Source organism: Ochotona curzoniae, unplaced genomic scaffold (genome assembly GCF_017591425.1).
Source record: "Ochotona curzoniae isolate NIBS_2020 unplaced genomic scaffold, NIBS_Ocur_1.0 scaffold_4701, whole genome shotgun sequence".
Taxonomy (NCBI): domain Eukaryota; kingdom Metazoa; phylum Chordata; class Mammalia; order Lagomorpha; family Ochotonidae; genus Ochotona; species Ochotona curzoniae.
This window is the reverse complement of record NW_024467122.1, coordinates 76,943,518-76,957,344: the sequence shown is the minus strand read 5'-3', so window position 1 is coordinate 76,957,344 and position 13,827 is coordinate 76,943,518. Positions and strand designations below refer to the sequence as shown.

Sequence of the window (13,827 nt, the reverse complement as noted above, 5' to 3'; positions counted from 1 at the left end):
CACACACACACACACACACACACACACACACACAGAAGGGAAATGAAAGTGAAAATTCATCTGTGGTCCTATGAGCCAGAGATAACCACTGGCAACCTTTGATGGGTTTCTCTGTAACTTTGCCTGAGTCTATCTACATGTGTGGAAGGTGGACATAGTAAAAACACAATTGAGATAAAATTACATGGTTTGTCCTTTGCACTGAATGCTTTCCCAGGCCATTTGACCTCCTTGTCAATGTCAGGGCTAATGGCCATACGTTGTTTCATCATGTGTATGTCCTGTGATGACTTGGCCAATTCCAACAGGGTCCCCCACTCCGATCCTCTCTCTACTGGGGCAGTGGCTTTGGGTAAAAGAACCTTATGGAGCATTTTTCTCATATCATGTGCCTAAACATTGGCTGTGATGAGTCAAAGGATGTATGAATGAATGTTGGTGGTTCTCAGGATTCTAACACTGTAGATAGGGGTTATAAATTCCACTGTACACTGGGATGATGGTTTGATTGGCCACCTGTGGTAACCTAAGGGGAAATAATGGAATCTACAGGGAGTCAGAGAGTACCTATGACAGTTAAAATAAGTCACAATGAGGTACTGTTATAATCTTGTGCCTTCCCGACCAAGCAAAGATGTGAGCCAAGTTTGGTGAGTGGACTGCTACTAACTCTAGACCCTTGGCCATGCACCAGGTTTGGCCATGATGGCTGTTCTCACTTTGAGTTCACTGGCAATCTCTGAGCTTTTTAGAAGGCTGAGGTCCCACAAGACAATACCCACCATTCCCCTTACCTTCCAGACTCCACTGATGCCTCTCCTTTCCAAACTTGATGTTCTCCGCAGCCTGTGCCACGGCTTCCTTGAGTTGTTGCTCAGAAACCTGGAAGACATCAATCCTCTCCTCAAACAAAGGGTAGAAACTCCCATGCCCTGCCCCAGTCCTCTGCAGCCATAAGAACTTGGAACAAGGTTTTGGGACTTCAGGCCCCAACCCAGGAATGCCCCGAGCCTCCCCCCTCCCACCCCCCCGCTTTCATCCATTTCTGGTTCCGATCTTGGCACTGATAAGGTGATCCTGGAAGAAGAGAAGCCAGCAGGTGTCACCTGTGGGTCTGGATGCCGGCTGACAATGATGGGGACCGGCCCGGGATCACAGTGGCTCAGGACAGCATAGACCTCATTGAGTGTCATGCAGTGCACTGGGGACTCGTTGACCTCCACAATCTCATCACCGCACCTGCCAGATGCCAATAGGAAGCTGTTAGAGAGCCCATTCCCATACAGGCTCTTGGGGTCACTCCAGCAGCAAGGGGAGTCTCTTGTCTTCCTGAACAGGGGGAACCAAAGAAGGGCATCTCCCAGTGCTTAACCACAAAGTGGCAGGTATATCAGACCTACGAAGGATTAAGGTGAACCCAAGTTTGTTTGTGACTCTCCTCTTCCTCCCACTCAGCTACACTCAGTCGACATGGAGGATGTGACCGAGGCAACTTCACTGATCAACCCTGAGTGTACGATTCATGTGAGCCTGGGTGTCCTTACAACCAGAATGGTTAGAACAGATGAGTTAAGATATGCTGGAAAAGAAAGCAAAGACATAACTGGACAGCAGAATGATTGAAATGGTCTTAAAAGGAAATAAGGAGAAAGGAGAGGATTGGTCGCAGCTTACAGAGGCTGTTTGGGACACCCACAAGCCATTTTGGGGTCCTTGGGTTTCAGCCCTGGCTCTGCTTCTAATTCTGGTTTCCTGCTGCTGGATAGCCTGGGAGACTCAAGTACCAGGGTTATGGCACCCACATGGGAGACCTGTGTTGAATTCCAGGTTCCGGGATTTGGCTGGCCCAACTTCAGCTTTTGTGGGCATTCATAGAAATGAGCCAGTGGATAGGAGATTTCTGTCTCTATACCTTTCAAATAAAGGACAGAAAAAAAGACAAGGAAGGACCAACGGGTGATAGAACTCATTTCATTTGCAAGTTGGGAAGCAAGTTACTAGCAACCTGAACAGAAAAAGAAAAAGAAAGAAACAGCCTGGATATTGCAGGAGAAGGATCCCCTCTCTCTCTCATATGAAAAAATAAGTAAATCTTTGTTTTTAGAAAATCTACTTTTTCTCTATTGAGTCCACATGTAAACTTCATCAGATCCCCTATGCATAGGTCACTCTAAACTGTGTGTTAGTCAAACTTGTGCTAAGGCATGGTGATGACATGGTGATTGCTTCCAATGGGATTCCCTGAGGCCACACATCTCCATCTCTCCTGGGCATTCAAACTCTGAGATCCTGTCTGCAAGCAGACGCAGCTGTCAGCCAGCCTGGAGCATAGCATCTGAGAACCTATATTTCCCACCTGCTTCCAGATGGTGCCCTCACGCCATGTCCTGGTTCAGGGCCCACACTGTGAGGATCAAGGCTGTGGGCCAAGCCAGGATCACTCTCAGCCTTTCCTGACATCCTGCACCAAGGACCAGGCTCTTCGTGGAAGCAGCAATGAGGACTTACCGCAGCCGTCCATCCAGATGTGCCACAGAGCCTGGGGAGAGCGTGTGCACGAAGATGCCTGAGATGCACTGGAAGTAGGGCACGCTGCACAAGCCAATGCCCAGGCCAACACCAGCCTCTGCAAGGCAGAAAGGAGAAACTAGTGACCAAGCTATGCCAGGTGCCTGCTAGTGCCTCGGACCCTGGAAGGGGCCAGTGTCCCCAATCCCCTTAGGCCTCTCTATCCACATTCCCAAGAAGCAATGCCATGCAGGCACTACAAGGCTCGAAACAGTGACAGAAGGGATGCAAAGGGCCATGGGTTCAAGGGGCCAAGATTAGGAAAGAGGAAGGGAAGGAGGAGAGAGGCATCATAGAGAACTGATGGAGAATGTACTAGAAAGCAACAGGATTGCGCACTCCTTTGCACAATCAGAGGAGACAACATTTAAAGCATGGATAACAAGAAGGAGCCAGGAAGGAGGAGTTGAGAGCTGGGCAGAGTGTTTCCAAGCCTGGAAACAGCCCATGCTGGGAGAGGAGTGGGGGAGAGAAGACTGCCATGGTGCAGGAGGAAAGCGGCCAGCATGACCAGATCCCAGATGTCAGGGGAGGGAGGAGTGGGAGCACCTATGAGAAGGACTGAGGGCCTGATTCCCAGCACACAGTAGACAGGTGCACAGTGAGGGGGCATCATTATACTCATGGGGGAATGCCCAAGGGGAGCTGTGAACAGTAGGCGATACATCTGAATGCTGTGTGCAGCCTATGTTACTTGTGTGTCCAGTAATGTGTCTATGTGTGTGTGTGTGTGTGTCTGTGTGTCCATGTGTATCTCTGTGTTGCTTGCATGTCTATGAATGTGTCACGTGTGTGTGTGTGTGTGTGTGTGTGTGGTGTATGGGATGAGCATTTGCTTTCTTTTGTTTCATTCTAACCCACTGCACCTGAACCCATGCACTGCATCCGGATGGGGATGTCTTAGGCTCCTATCAACCAACAGATGTGAAGCACCCAGCCCAGCCCCGCAATCACCCAAATCAGCAAAACAGAGAGACCCCGCCCCGCCCCAGGGAGACTCAGCCCACAGTGCAGATCCCTTCGCTCCTACCTTTCTTCAAAGACACCTCCACCATGATCCTGTAGCTGGGCTTGCTGGCACTGCTGCCGGGGCACACTGGGCTGTCCAGGGTGAAGCAGCTGCTGTCCCTGGCCCCACAGGTCCCGGAGCTCAGTGAGCGGCTCAGTGGTGGGGACAGCTGGTTGTACAGACCGGGTGGCGCCGACAGGCGAGTCCTCACCGTGAGGGTGAGCAGCCCCTTTTTGGCTTGCTGGAAGGAAAGGGAGTGGGTGGCAGCCTTGGGTGACCAATGAGGGACAGGTGGACACCAGTGACTCCTCTGGGAAGCAGGAATAGAGTACTTTTGAAAGGAAATGCAGGTGTGTGTGTTTGTGTGTGCAGGGGCTTAGATGTCTGCATATTCCTACAGATAACATACTTTGTATCGATGCTATATACAAGAGTGACAACTTTGTAGAAAATGAAATTCAAAGTTAAGAGTTTTTGTGCAAAACTGAAATCCATGCACGCAGAAGATTTTCTTCACAGAGTTCACGGGTCAGGGTGGAGAGGGTGGATGTGTGGGTTAAGCCACCACTTGCGATGCCGGTATCTGTTATCAGAGTGCTGACTCCAGTCCTGGCTGCTCTGCTTCTCACCCAGGTCCCTGCACATGCACCTGGGGAAGGCAGCAGAACATGGCCCAAGTGCTTGGGTCCTTGCCACCCACACGGGAGACCAGAATGGAGGTCCTGGCTCCTGGCTCCTGGCGTCAGCCTGGCCCAGCTCCAGCTGTTGAGGCCATTTGGGGAGTGGATGGAAGATCTGTCTTTCCCTCTCTCTGTCACCCTGCTTTTCAAAGCAGTAAAGTTTTTTTTTTAATAGAAAGTTCTTGAATGTTCTATACTGACTTTACAATGTTTGTACCAAAATAACATGTTTTAATTTACTTCCCATGATATATACATGTGAATTCATGTATAGGCACACATATGCATGTGTATATGTTACAGTTTTGATTTTAATTAGGTAGACTCAAAAATATCTTTCAGTGATTGTCTTAAAAGCTGAAAACAGATCCGTAAATATGTTGATATAAATGCAGAGCATTTCAAAGCATCTGTACAAACTGTCCCCCTGCAACAAGGCAGATTATAATACTACTTTTTCTTTTTTTCAGATTTATTTATGTGAAAGGTAAAGTTAGACAGGGAGGATGAAGGAAGATGCAGAGAAGGAGAGAGTGCTTCTGTCTGCTGGTTTACTCCCCAAATGATCACAACAGCCAAATCTGGGTCAGGCTGTAGCCAGGAGCCAGGAGTTTCATCTGGGCCTCCCACATGCATCACAGGGGCCCAAGCACTTGGGGCATCTTCTGCTGCCTTCCAGATGCGTGAGCAGGGAGCTGGAGTGGCCAGGACTTAGAGGGGGCCTCCTACTGGAAGCCTTAACCTGTTGCTCCTTGACACTGGCCCCTACACTATTACGTTCTGAGTTTAACACAGTTCCAAGGTGGGCATCAACTAGCTGGCCCATGAAGAGTTTAATGTTGCTGAATTCATGGATTTGGACACAGGAAGGTGATGCGGAGGGCATGGTTTCTAAGCCTGAAGATCCCAGGGACTGTGATGTGTTTAACAAGAACCACCCACCTTGAACTTCTGCAGGGCATCCTGGTGTGTCAGTCCAGCCATCGACTCCCCGTTGAGTTCCAGGATCTCATCACCTGTTAAGAGAGAACATCTCCCATATGGGTGCAGGGACCATCTGCCCTTGTTTTCACAGTTGGTATTAGCAGAGAGTCAGATAAGAAGGGGAAGAACTGAGATACACAACCACACTCATTGGAAATGTTGGCATTGCATGTGGTGATTCAACCTACTGTGCCACAGTACCAACCCTCACTGTGGCTTAATTTCTATGTCACTAATTCTCCTTACAGCTGTATCTAATCTGACAAAAGATCAGCCAAGTTGAACTTTCTCAAATTTCAAAAAATATATATTATTTTTCTTTAAAAATTCATGAGTCATTTTGTTTACACTTACTGTTTCCATCATATTCTGGTCTGTCCTTATCACTTATGTTCTTTCTTTTTCTCTATTTGAAAATAAATTTAAACTGGGAAGTTTTACAGTCTTTCCTACTTGTTCCCTTGCCTTAGGTGTTTTCGAGCTAACGCTCCTTCCTGCTGAACCATGTTAATAGTGGACATGTCCTAATGTTGTATTTGACTTTTACTGTGAACTTATTTTTCCAGAATATTCTATTTTTCTATGGGATTCCCCAAGGCCTTAAATCACCACCAGCTTTTCTTTTTTTTTTTTTTTTTTTCTATTTCCACCCTAAGGCACCCTGAGGGTTTCCTGAGTCAGAACTAGCTTCAGCAGTATTCTCTAAATTTGGGGATCCATGTGTTCTACGGCAACTGTATTCCTAGTTCCTGGAATTCTAGTCCCTGGACTCCTGGTCCCTGCCCCCATGTATACAAACAGTGAATAGCCCCCCGGGTTTTGCCCTTCATCTCCTGAGTTTGCCACACTTCAATTTTGTATGTATGTTTTCTGGCATTTTGGAGTTTCTATTTCTTTAGGGGTTCCAGTGTCCTACTTTATCCAACTATGTATGTGTTGGAAACAGTAGGAGGGAGCAGGGTGGAGAGGGTCCTGATTCTAATTACACAAAGAGATAAACTCGGACTCATTAGAATGTTTGCCCTACAAGGCCAAGCAGCCTGACCTCAAGCTCTTCCAAGTAGATGGCAGACATACTATGCATTTTCCATTTACTTCTTAGAGATTTCTTGTGTCCCTTATGTGGCCGTATCTAGTGGAAGTTGACTGACTTAAGTTTTGCCAAAGGAATCATTCACAATTCTTTTTGGAAGGAGGATAGAAATGAGACATGAATGGCCTCCATCCATACACCAAGCCTCTGCTGCAGGCAATCGATCCCTCAAGAACGGAGAATAGAAAGTGTGACTTTGTAAGTTATAGGATGCAGCTAGGTCGGTGATTGGAGGCTAGAATTCCGAACAAGCTGAGTGTCGGATCACTGGAGTTCTGTGCTTACAATACAACCAAATAAGGGACAAATTCCTAAGGGGGAAAAAAACGAAGCCTGACTTGGGCAATTTGGCATTTGAGGGAATAAAATAAAATACACTGCCCTCCATTCCTGTGGCCCTAACTCCACCCTGTTCACATTCAAATCCTAAAGTTGGGGTGATAACAGAAGGTGCACTCTGGATTCTGACCCCACAGTTCTCCACTTCTCTCTTCAGCAGCCCTGCTTCTCCTGCCTCTGGCTTTCGCAGCTCCACAGCAACATGGCTAGACTCTCCCTGTCTCCTTCCAAGCCCCAGGTCCATGCAAAGCAGCCTGTGGTCCTCAGCGCTGGCCCAACCACACAGTCGTTGGAAACAGGGTGAGAAACCAACCTTCTTGTAACCTTCCGTCAGCAGCAGCTGCTCCTCCAGCGAAGATGGTTTTGACATAAATCCCAATGGGGCCATAAATGCTGTCCTTCCCCCCAACGATGCTGAAGCCCAGGCCCTGGGGAAGGAAGAGGAACAGGTGGGAGTTAGGACTGTCTCCATCCTGCATGAAGGAAGGAGCGTAGGAAAGGAGGGATCCTTGTCCCATGGGCCTTGGGGCATCAGCACCAAGGCCAACCTAGGCTATGCAGTCTGGAGGTTCGGAGCAAGCCCAGAGGAGACAGAGTACCTTGGGTCTATGCCTCCAGCTGGCAATTCTGTCAATGCCTTCTGCCTTTGGGCAGGTTCCACTTTGCATGTGTGCCAGGTAGGAACCAGTAGCAGCAGCTTGGCTCTAGACAGAACCATTCAAATGAGGGCTGCCATTGTACCCACACCACAGCCAGGAGAGCCGTGATCATGACCTGTGTCCCAGGACGTGAGAGAAAAATGATGGCCAGGAGTAGTACCAGTCCAGGAAGAGCATGAGGGAGGAGTAGTCCCAGGGCTCCTCTATGGGCTACCAGTTCTTTCCCGAAATAATCACAAGAGACTCCCATTCTTACCCTCCCTAGTGAGGCAAGATAGCCTGGTGGTTAGCAACAGGGCCTAGCGGCCAGGAAGTCTGGGACTATCACCTTAGGTCAGTTGTTTGCTAACCAAGTGACCAAGAGTAAGTTCTGTAACCTTCCCCCTGAGACTCCAGACTCCATGTCTAGAAAAAAGAGGGAATCACAATTGGGTTTCTGTTCCCCATGCAAATCCCTTTGCATAACGCCTGGGTCTTGGTAGCCGGTTGCACTTTTTGACTGTGGCCTGACTTCAAGCACCTGCTGATCCTTCCAAGTTCTGAGTCCTCCTTCTGAACTCAACCTGAGCCTCCCTCCCACCAGATGCCTCTGTAAGTGACCAGGTCTTGGGTGTGCAGGTAATTCTCGAGACTCATTGCCCCTGCTCCAGACACCAGATTTCCATTCTTCATTTTTTCCCCATCCACGAGTATTTATTGAACGTACCTTCTACACAACCAAGAGAATGTAAACCACACTGGATCATCTTTACACCTCTCCCATGTCTCTTAAGCATTGCCAAAAAAATTTAAAAGCCAGTTTTAAACAAATAAAAGAGAGAGAAGAAAAATTGCTTCTTTCTAAATTCCAGGGCAAAAGCATGGTGATTCACCAATCAGAAAGTCAGTCACTACTCCCTGGTGCTCAGAAACACCTGCATCCCAGCAAGCCAACATCTGCTTCTCTGCTCCTCTCCCTGCTGAGCTCTCAGGAGAGAGAGTGGGACCGGAGACAGGGAGATAGAGGACTCCAGGTACGTGGCGGAAAGAGGCTGTAGGCTGCAACAACAGCCATCCCTCACACACCCAAGGTGACCAGAGATGGGTTCAAGACCCCTCTACCCTTAGTGGTTTCAACCCCCAGACCATTGGGCTAATCAACGTATACCTATCCCAGCTATTTTCATTTGAGTGAGAATCCCACATGTGAGGCAGCATGTTTGGGGAGCCATGCAGAGAAACATTCAGGGGGTGGGATGCAGCACCCCAGTGCAGTGATTAAGATGACACACACAATGCCGACACCCCCATACAGAAGCACTGAATCGAGTCCCGACTACTCCACTTCCAGAACAGCTCCCCATTAACGTACCCGGGAAAGCAAATGAAGATGGCCCGAGTGTTTGGAGCCCTGCCACCGTTGTAAGAGAGCTGGATGGAGAGCTGGCAGCAACCTGGTCCAGAGCCGGCTGTTGTCGGCAATTGGGGCATGAGCCAGCAAGGGGAAACTGTGCCACTCTGAGTCCACCATTCTAAAGGAGTCACCACCGCTGCTTTTGTTGCATCTCTGAATCTTTGTCAAAGCTGGGACGGAAATCAGGATGATGCCTCATCATCTAGAGCGAGCTGGAGTTAGTGTGAATTCTACAGGAAGTCCAGACAATGGCAAAGCGTGTGGTGCACAGATAGACCCTAGCATGGCCCAGAGATAGTGAGGAGCACATATTTTTAAAACTTTAGATTTGGGTTAGCTGAAACTAGTTTCAATGATTTTGAAGTGTGGATCAGCTGAAAGTAAATTCTGGAATGCATCATGCCAAGAAGGCATTAAGGAATGGGCTTTGAAATCACTAAGATAGTCAGTACAGACTGGAATCCTCTCTAAGAAAAGGGTCCCTTGGTCCACACAGGAGAGCAGGTGTCACTTACAACTCACCTGGCCCTAAATTGCAGGATGAGGCTTGCTCATCTTGTCTCCACCCATATACTTTGGTGCTCTGCCCCTCCCCAACACAATCATGTCATTTCCAGGACTTGCTGTAGTCAGAGGGGGCTTTCTTACCTTCGCCTGGCCCTTCATCAGCACGATGTTGGAGATGACCGAAGCCTGGAGGCCTCCTGATGGTTGCACGAGTTGAGCTGTGCTCAGGGACCTTGTTGGCCGCGACGTGCCCTGCAATGAGGAGCCAGGCGTAACGAGGGAGCAGAAGGACATAAGACAGCAGCACATGCCTCCCCCGGGGAGGAGGGAGGCCCAACCATGAAGACAACCAGAGGCCATTCTCTCCAGGACGCCACGTGGTTGAGGAGAGGCCGGAGTCGCTAGATATGAAGCCAGCTCGGCTGAACTCCATACTATGAAGCCCCCAGGATGAGTCGCCCACAGCCAAAGGCAAATGTCAAGGTGAGGAAGTCCTCGGCCAAGCGTGCCCTCAGCAAACTGTGCCCAATTCAAAATGCATTCACCGAAGTGTCTGGCTGGTGCCAGATTACAGGGTGGTGGGCAGCAGACCAGGGATCCAGAGACTGAAAACCTCAAGCGTCAATTCCAGGATGGAGAGGGAGGGAAGACAGCTGGTTAACTACCAGCGTAGGAGATACTAAGTGTGCCCAGTAAAAGCCGTGCCATGGGAAGCCACCCCAGTGAGGGATGGCAGAGCTTGGTGGTTGGAGCTATATGGCTTGCATCCTCCTCCCTAGACCCTGGGGGAAGTGACCTAGCCTCTCCCCCATGCCTCAGTTTCCCCTCAGTAAACCTGTGGTACAGACAGAGCCTACTTCAATAGTGTTGTTCTGAAGACCAAACGCTAAGAACCGTGCTGACGCACGAGGACGGTCTTGCCAGTTGTTTCCCAGTGCTGCTAGAAACTCGCAGGTGTCTGCTGCTTCCAATGTCTTCCGACTCAGAAAGCTTCCACCTGGGGCTTCTGTACCCCACCCAGGACGGCCGGGAATGGACTGAGGCAGCCGCATGCGTGATCCTTGCTGGGCTGACATCCGGAGTCAGGAGGCTGGGCTGCCAGGTCCAGGGCAGGGGAGTGGGAGAGGGAGGGGTTAGAACTGTGGCCACCATGACAGGACACCCACGATGCTTGGCAGAAAGGCCTTTGCAGGCTGGAAGGGTTTGTAACTGGAAGGGAAGTAGGGACAGAGGGGTGCAGACAGAGGGCGCTGTGCGGCCATAAATGACAGCGTGAGCCGTTTCCAAGGAAACAAGGCAGGGACTCTGGGCTTTGCAGGCTTACTTCCCAGCTTGCAGAATGAAGCCCTGTAGGGGACAGAACATGGACCATGGGCAGGAAGCCCCGGAGAGTGTGATTCAACTTCTAGCACCTTAGGCTTCTGCTTTTAAATACTTATTTGTATGTCTGAAAAGCAATGTTACAGACAGAAAGGGAGAGAAGAGAGAGATCTGGTACTCGCTGGTTCACTCCACAAACGGCTGTGACATCCTCGTCTGGACCAGGCTGAAGCCAGAAGCCAGGAGTTTCATCTAGGTTGGCCATGTGGATGCAGGGGCTCAGACACTTGGGTCATCTTCTGCTCCCCTCCTAAGTACATTAGCAGGGAGCTGGGGCGAAAGTGGAGCAACCAGGACATGAACCCCTATGGCATGCCAGCATGGCTGGCAGCAGTTTAACCTACTGGGGCATAATAATGGTCCTGGTCCCTTGTTTTTTAAGTGCACAAGCTCAGACAGCCACTCACCTTGCCAAGCCTCCATCCCCATAGAACGGGGTTAGCAACATTCTGAGCTTAATACAGTCTGAGAGTCATAGGGGTGAGACCACAAGCTCTGGAGTCACAAGCAGCCCAGCTTCCAGCCCCGTTCCCTGGCAGCCATGAGAGCATGCCTGAATCCTTTAACTTGTCCCAGCACCACTGCCCTCATGTACCTCCAAGGTCATTGTGCAATTTGCATGTATGATATTTGTTTGCAGCGTGTTCTCTCCACGCCGGCAGTCTTCAACAAGTTCACGGCAAATGTGTATTAGGCAAAATATATGCATATATATGTACGGATTCCTTGGGTGTGTGTGTGTTCCCAATAAAGTAAACTTCACTTTTGGTTTCAATTTGCCATGAATTTTTCCAAGTTTTCTCTTACTAGTCACCACAGCCTGGAAGTGGCCGTAACTGCGAGTGTCCGGCACCAGGAGGCGTTCAGGAGCTGACCACGCTCCTCCTGGATGCCAGGTCCATGTAGCCAGTTCCCTAGCCCCGCAGTCCGGTGGGTTAGAACCACCCTTTCCTGCCTCTCCCCCGGCCTCCCCTCCCTTTCTGCTTACCGCGGGCTTTGCTGCTGGACAGTCCAGTTGCTGCGAGAGCGACTTTCTGCTACTACACAACGAATAAGGTTGCTGCCGGTCGGCTGACGCGGCGGATTTCTTGGTCATGGGAAAATCAGTGTCCCCTGCGCAGTAGGGGTTAACACCTGCACCGAGAGAGGAAGAGTAGGAAGAAGTCACCGGCTGAAGGAGATGGAAATCAGCCTCGGCGGACTGCTGCTTCCTGAGCCTGCTGCGAGCCCCTCTCGTGCCCACGCCGGGTGCACGGGGAGCAGGAGAGGGACGTGGGCAGACTTTACCCATTCTCCATCCGTGCCCGCTGTACCGCCAACTCAGGAACCAGCGGCCACATCTCCAACAGGCCGAGCAGGCTGCCCTGGTCTCACGCTGCCATGTCCCTTCCCGTGCCTGCTGCTCCCTGGGGGTTTCAAACCCATGAAGGCAAAGCCAGCGCAAAGGACTCTCAGGACAGTTGCCAAGCAGAGGTCATGCAAGAGGAGACATGGCGTTCTCTGCGTCTGCCTCATGTACGCAGCAGGTTCACGCACACACAAAGCAACAATCTTGGAGAAAATGCAAAGAAATTGGCATTTTACTTTTTTAATCTCTGGGTACCCAGTACTCTTTCACCCACCCAACCAGGGTCTCAATTCCACCACAACACAAGCTGCAGGTACCTTCAGAGGCACCGAGGGCAGCCCTCCCTGAATGACACACACATCCCAAGCGTCCTCGACAGTGTTCTAGTGGCTGATGTTTTTAAAGAACAGAGCAAAACAGGTGAGATGATTTTTTTTTCCCCTGCAGTCTGACACAAGAGTGCTTTTAAAACGAAATGGAGAAGCTGAGGTAAAGGTTATTTGGCAGCCAGCACTGTGGCAGAGTGCGTAAAGCTGCCATTTAGACAGTACCATCCCCTACTGGAGTGCTGGATCGAATCCCAGCTGCCCCTCTTCTGAGTAAACTCCTGGGAAAGCAGAACAGGTGGTCCAGAGGCTTGGTCCTTGCCATCCACCCGGGAGATCCCGATAGCGTTACTGGCTTCTGGTTTTGGCCTGGTCCATCTGGGGAGTGAACCAGTGACAGATCTCTCTCTCTCTCTCTCTCTTTTGCTCTCTGTCATTCTGCCTTTCAACTTAAAAAATCTTAACGTTTGAGTGTAAGAATACTTCAGCCCCTTGTATGTCTAAACTATCACCCTTTAGGATATTTTGCCTCCTGTTTCTGGACCGACTTTAGTTCTCTGTGCATCTTCTGCCCACTGACGATGCTGTCCCTTTAGCTGAGCTGCTTTTCAAGTGTCCCAAAGCCACCTGTGGCAGGTGGGCGGAGCCTTGCAGCTCCCCAGGTTAGAAAGCGACTCAGTCCTCCCAGCATCGCTCAGGGAGGGGACAGGTCTCTTCCAGGGGAAAAATGAGATTGATGGGAATTCAGAAGGAACATGAAATGCAGCAAGGTTTTTTGTTTAGTTTTAGTTTGTTTGTAAAAACTTCTCAATTATCTGAAAGGCAAAGAGGAGGAGAAAGAGAGAGACAGAAAGAGAGATAGAGATGGGAGAGAGTCTTCCCATTGCTGGTTCATGTCCAAATGGCTGTAACAGCCGGAGGAGGGCCAGGCCAAAGCCAGCAGCCAGGAACTCCATCCATGTCTTGCATGTAACTGGCAGGGATCCGAGCACTTGGGCCATCTTCCACTGTTTCCCCAGGCACATGAGCAGGAATCTGGATCCGGAGTAGAGCAAGCAGGATTCAAACCAGTGCCCACATGGGATTGCTGGTATCACAGACAGTGCTCTAACACACTATACCACAATGGGGACTGTTTTGGTTATCAGGCTTGAGAAAGATGGGCACACAGGATGAAGAGAGGAGAGGACTGACCAGAATAGGTCGATTCAGCGTGAGTGAGGACGTGAGATCCTGCAGGGGGTGAAGGAGAGGGGCAGGGATGCGAAAGAGAGGGGTGGGCTCTCACATGCATGACTTACAGGGATCACCTGTTCCCAAACAGACAAGCAGGAAGAGGAAGGCGTGCACAGAATCATGGAGTGGGGTCGGGAGAAGTTGCAGAGTGGCCCTAAACCTGCCAGTGCCTCCTTGTGTTTCGCGGTGTCTCAGAATAGGTCAGACGTGGCACACACCCACCAGACAGCCAGCCCCTCCTGGACCGTCCGGGTTGGGAAGTCCTGCTGGGGTTCACACCCCCTCCCGCTGACACACTTTATCAG

At 50.2% G+C, this 13,827-nt stretch overlaps 1 protein-coding gene across 2 annotated transcripts in view; it reads right to left on the bottom strand.

Moving 5' to 3' along the window:
* IL16 (interleukin 16) overlaps positions 1–13,827 on the bottom strand; it is a 77,585-nt gene that overhangs the window by 19,140 nt on the left and 44,618 nt on the right. For both annotated transcript variants that reach the window (XM_040969990.1, XM_040969989.1), the window contains exons 3-10: positions 11,601–11,746; positions 9,374–9,484; positions 6,987–7,101; positions 5,200–5,273; positions 3,599–3,818; positions 2,509–2,626; positions 1,107–1,239; positions 795–882 (exon numbers count right to left, since the gene is read on the bottom strand). In XM_040969990.1, the coding sequence (XP_040825924.1) occupies positions 795–882; positions 1,107–1,239; positions 2,509–2,626; positions 3,599–3,818; positions 5,200–5,273; positions 6,987–7,101; positions 9,374–9,484; positions 11,601–11,746 (1,005 nt within the window). The remainder of the gene's footprint in view (positions 1–794; positions 883–1,106; positions 1,240–2,508; positions 2,627–3,598; positions 3,819–5,199; positions 5,274–6,986; positions 7,102–9,373; positions 9,485–11,600; positions 11,747–13,827) is intronic.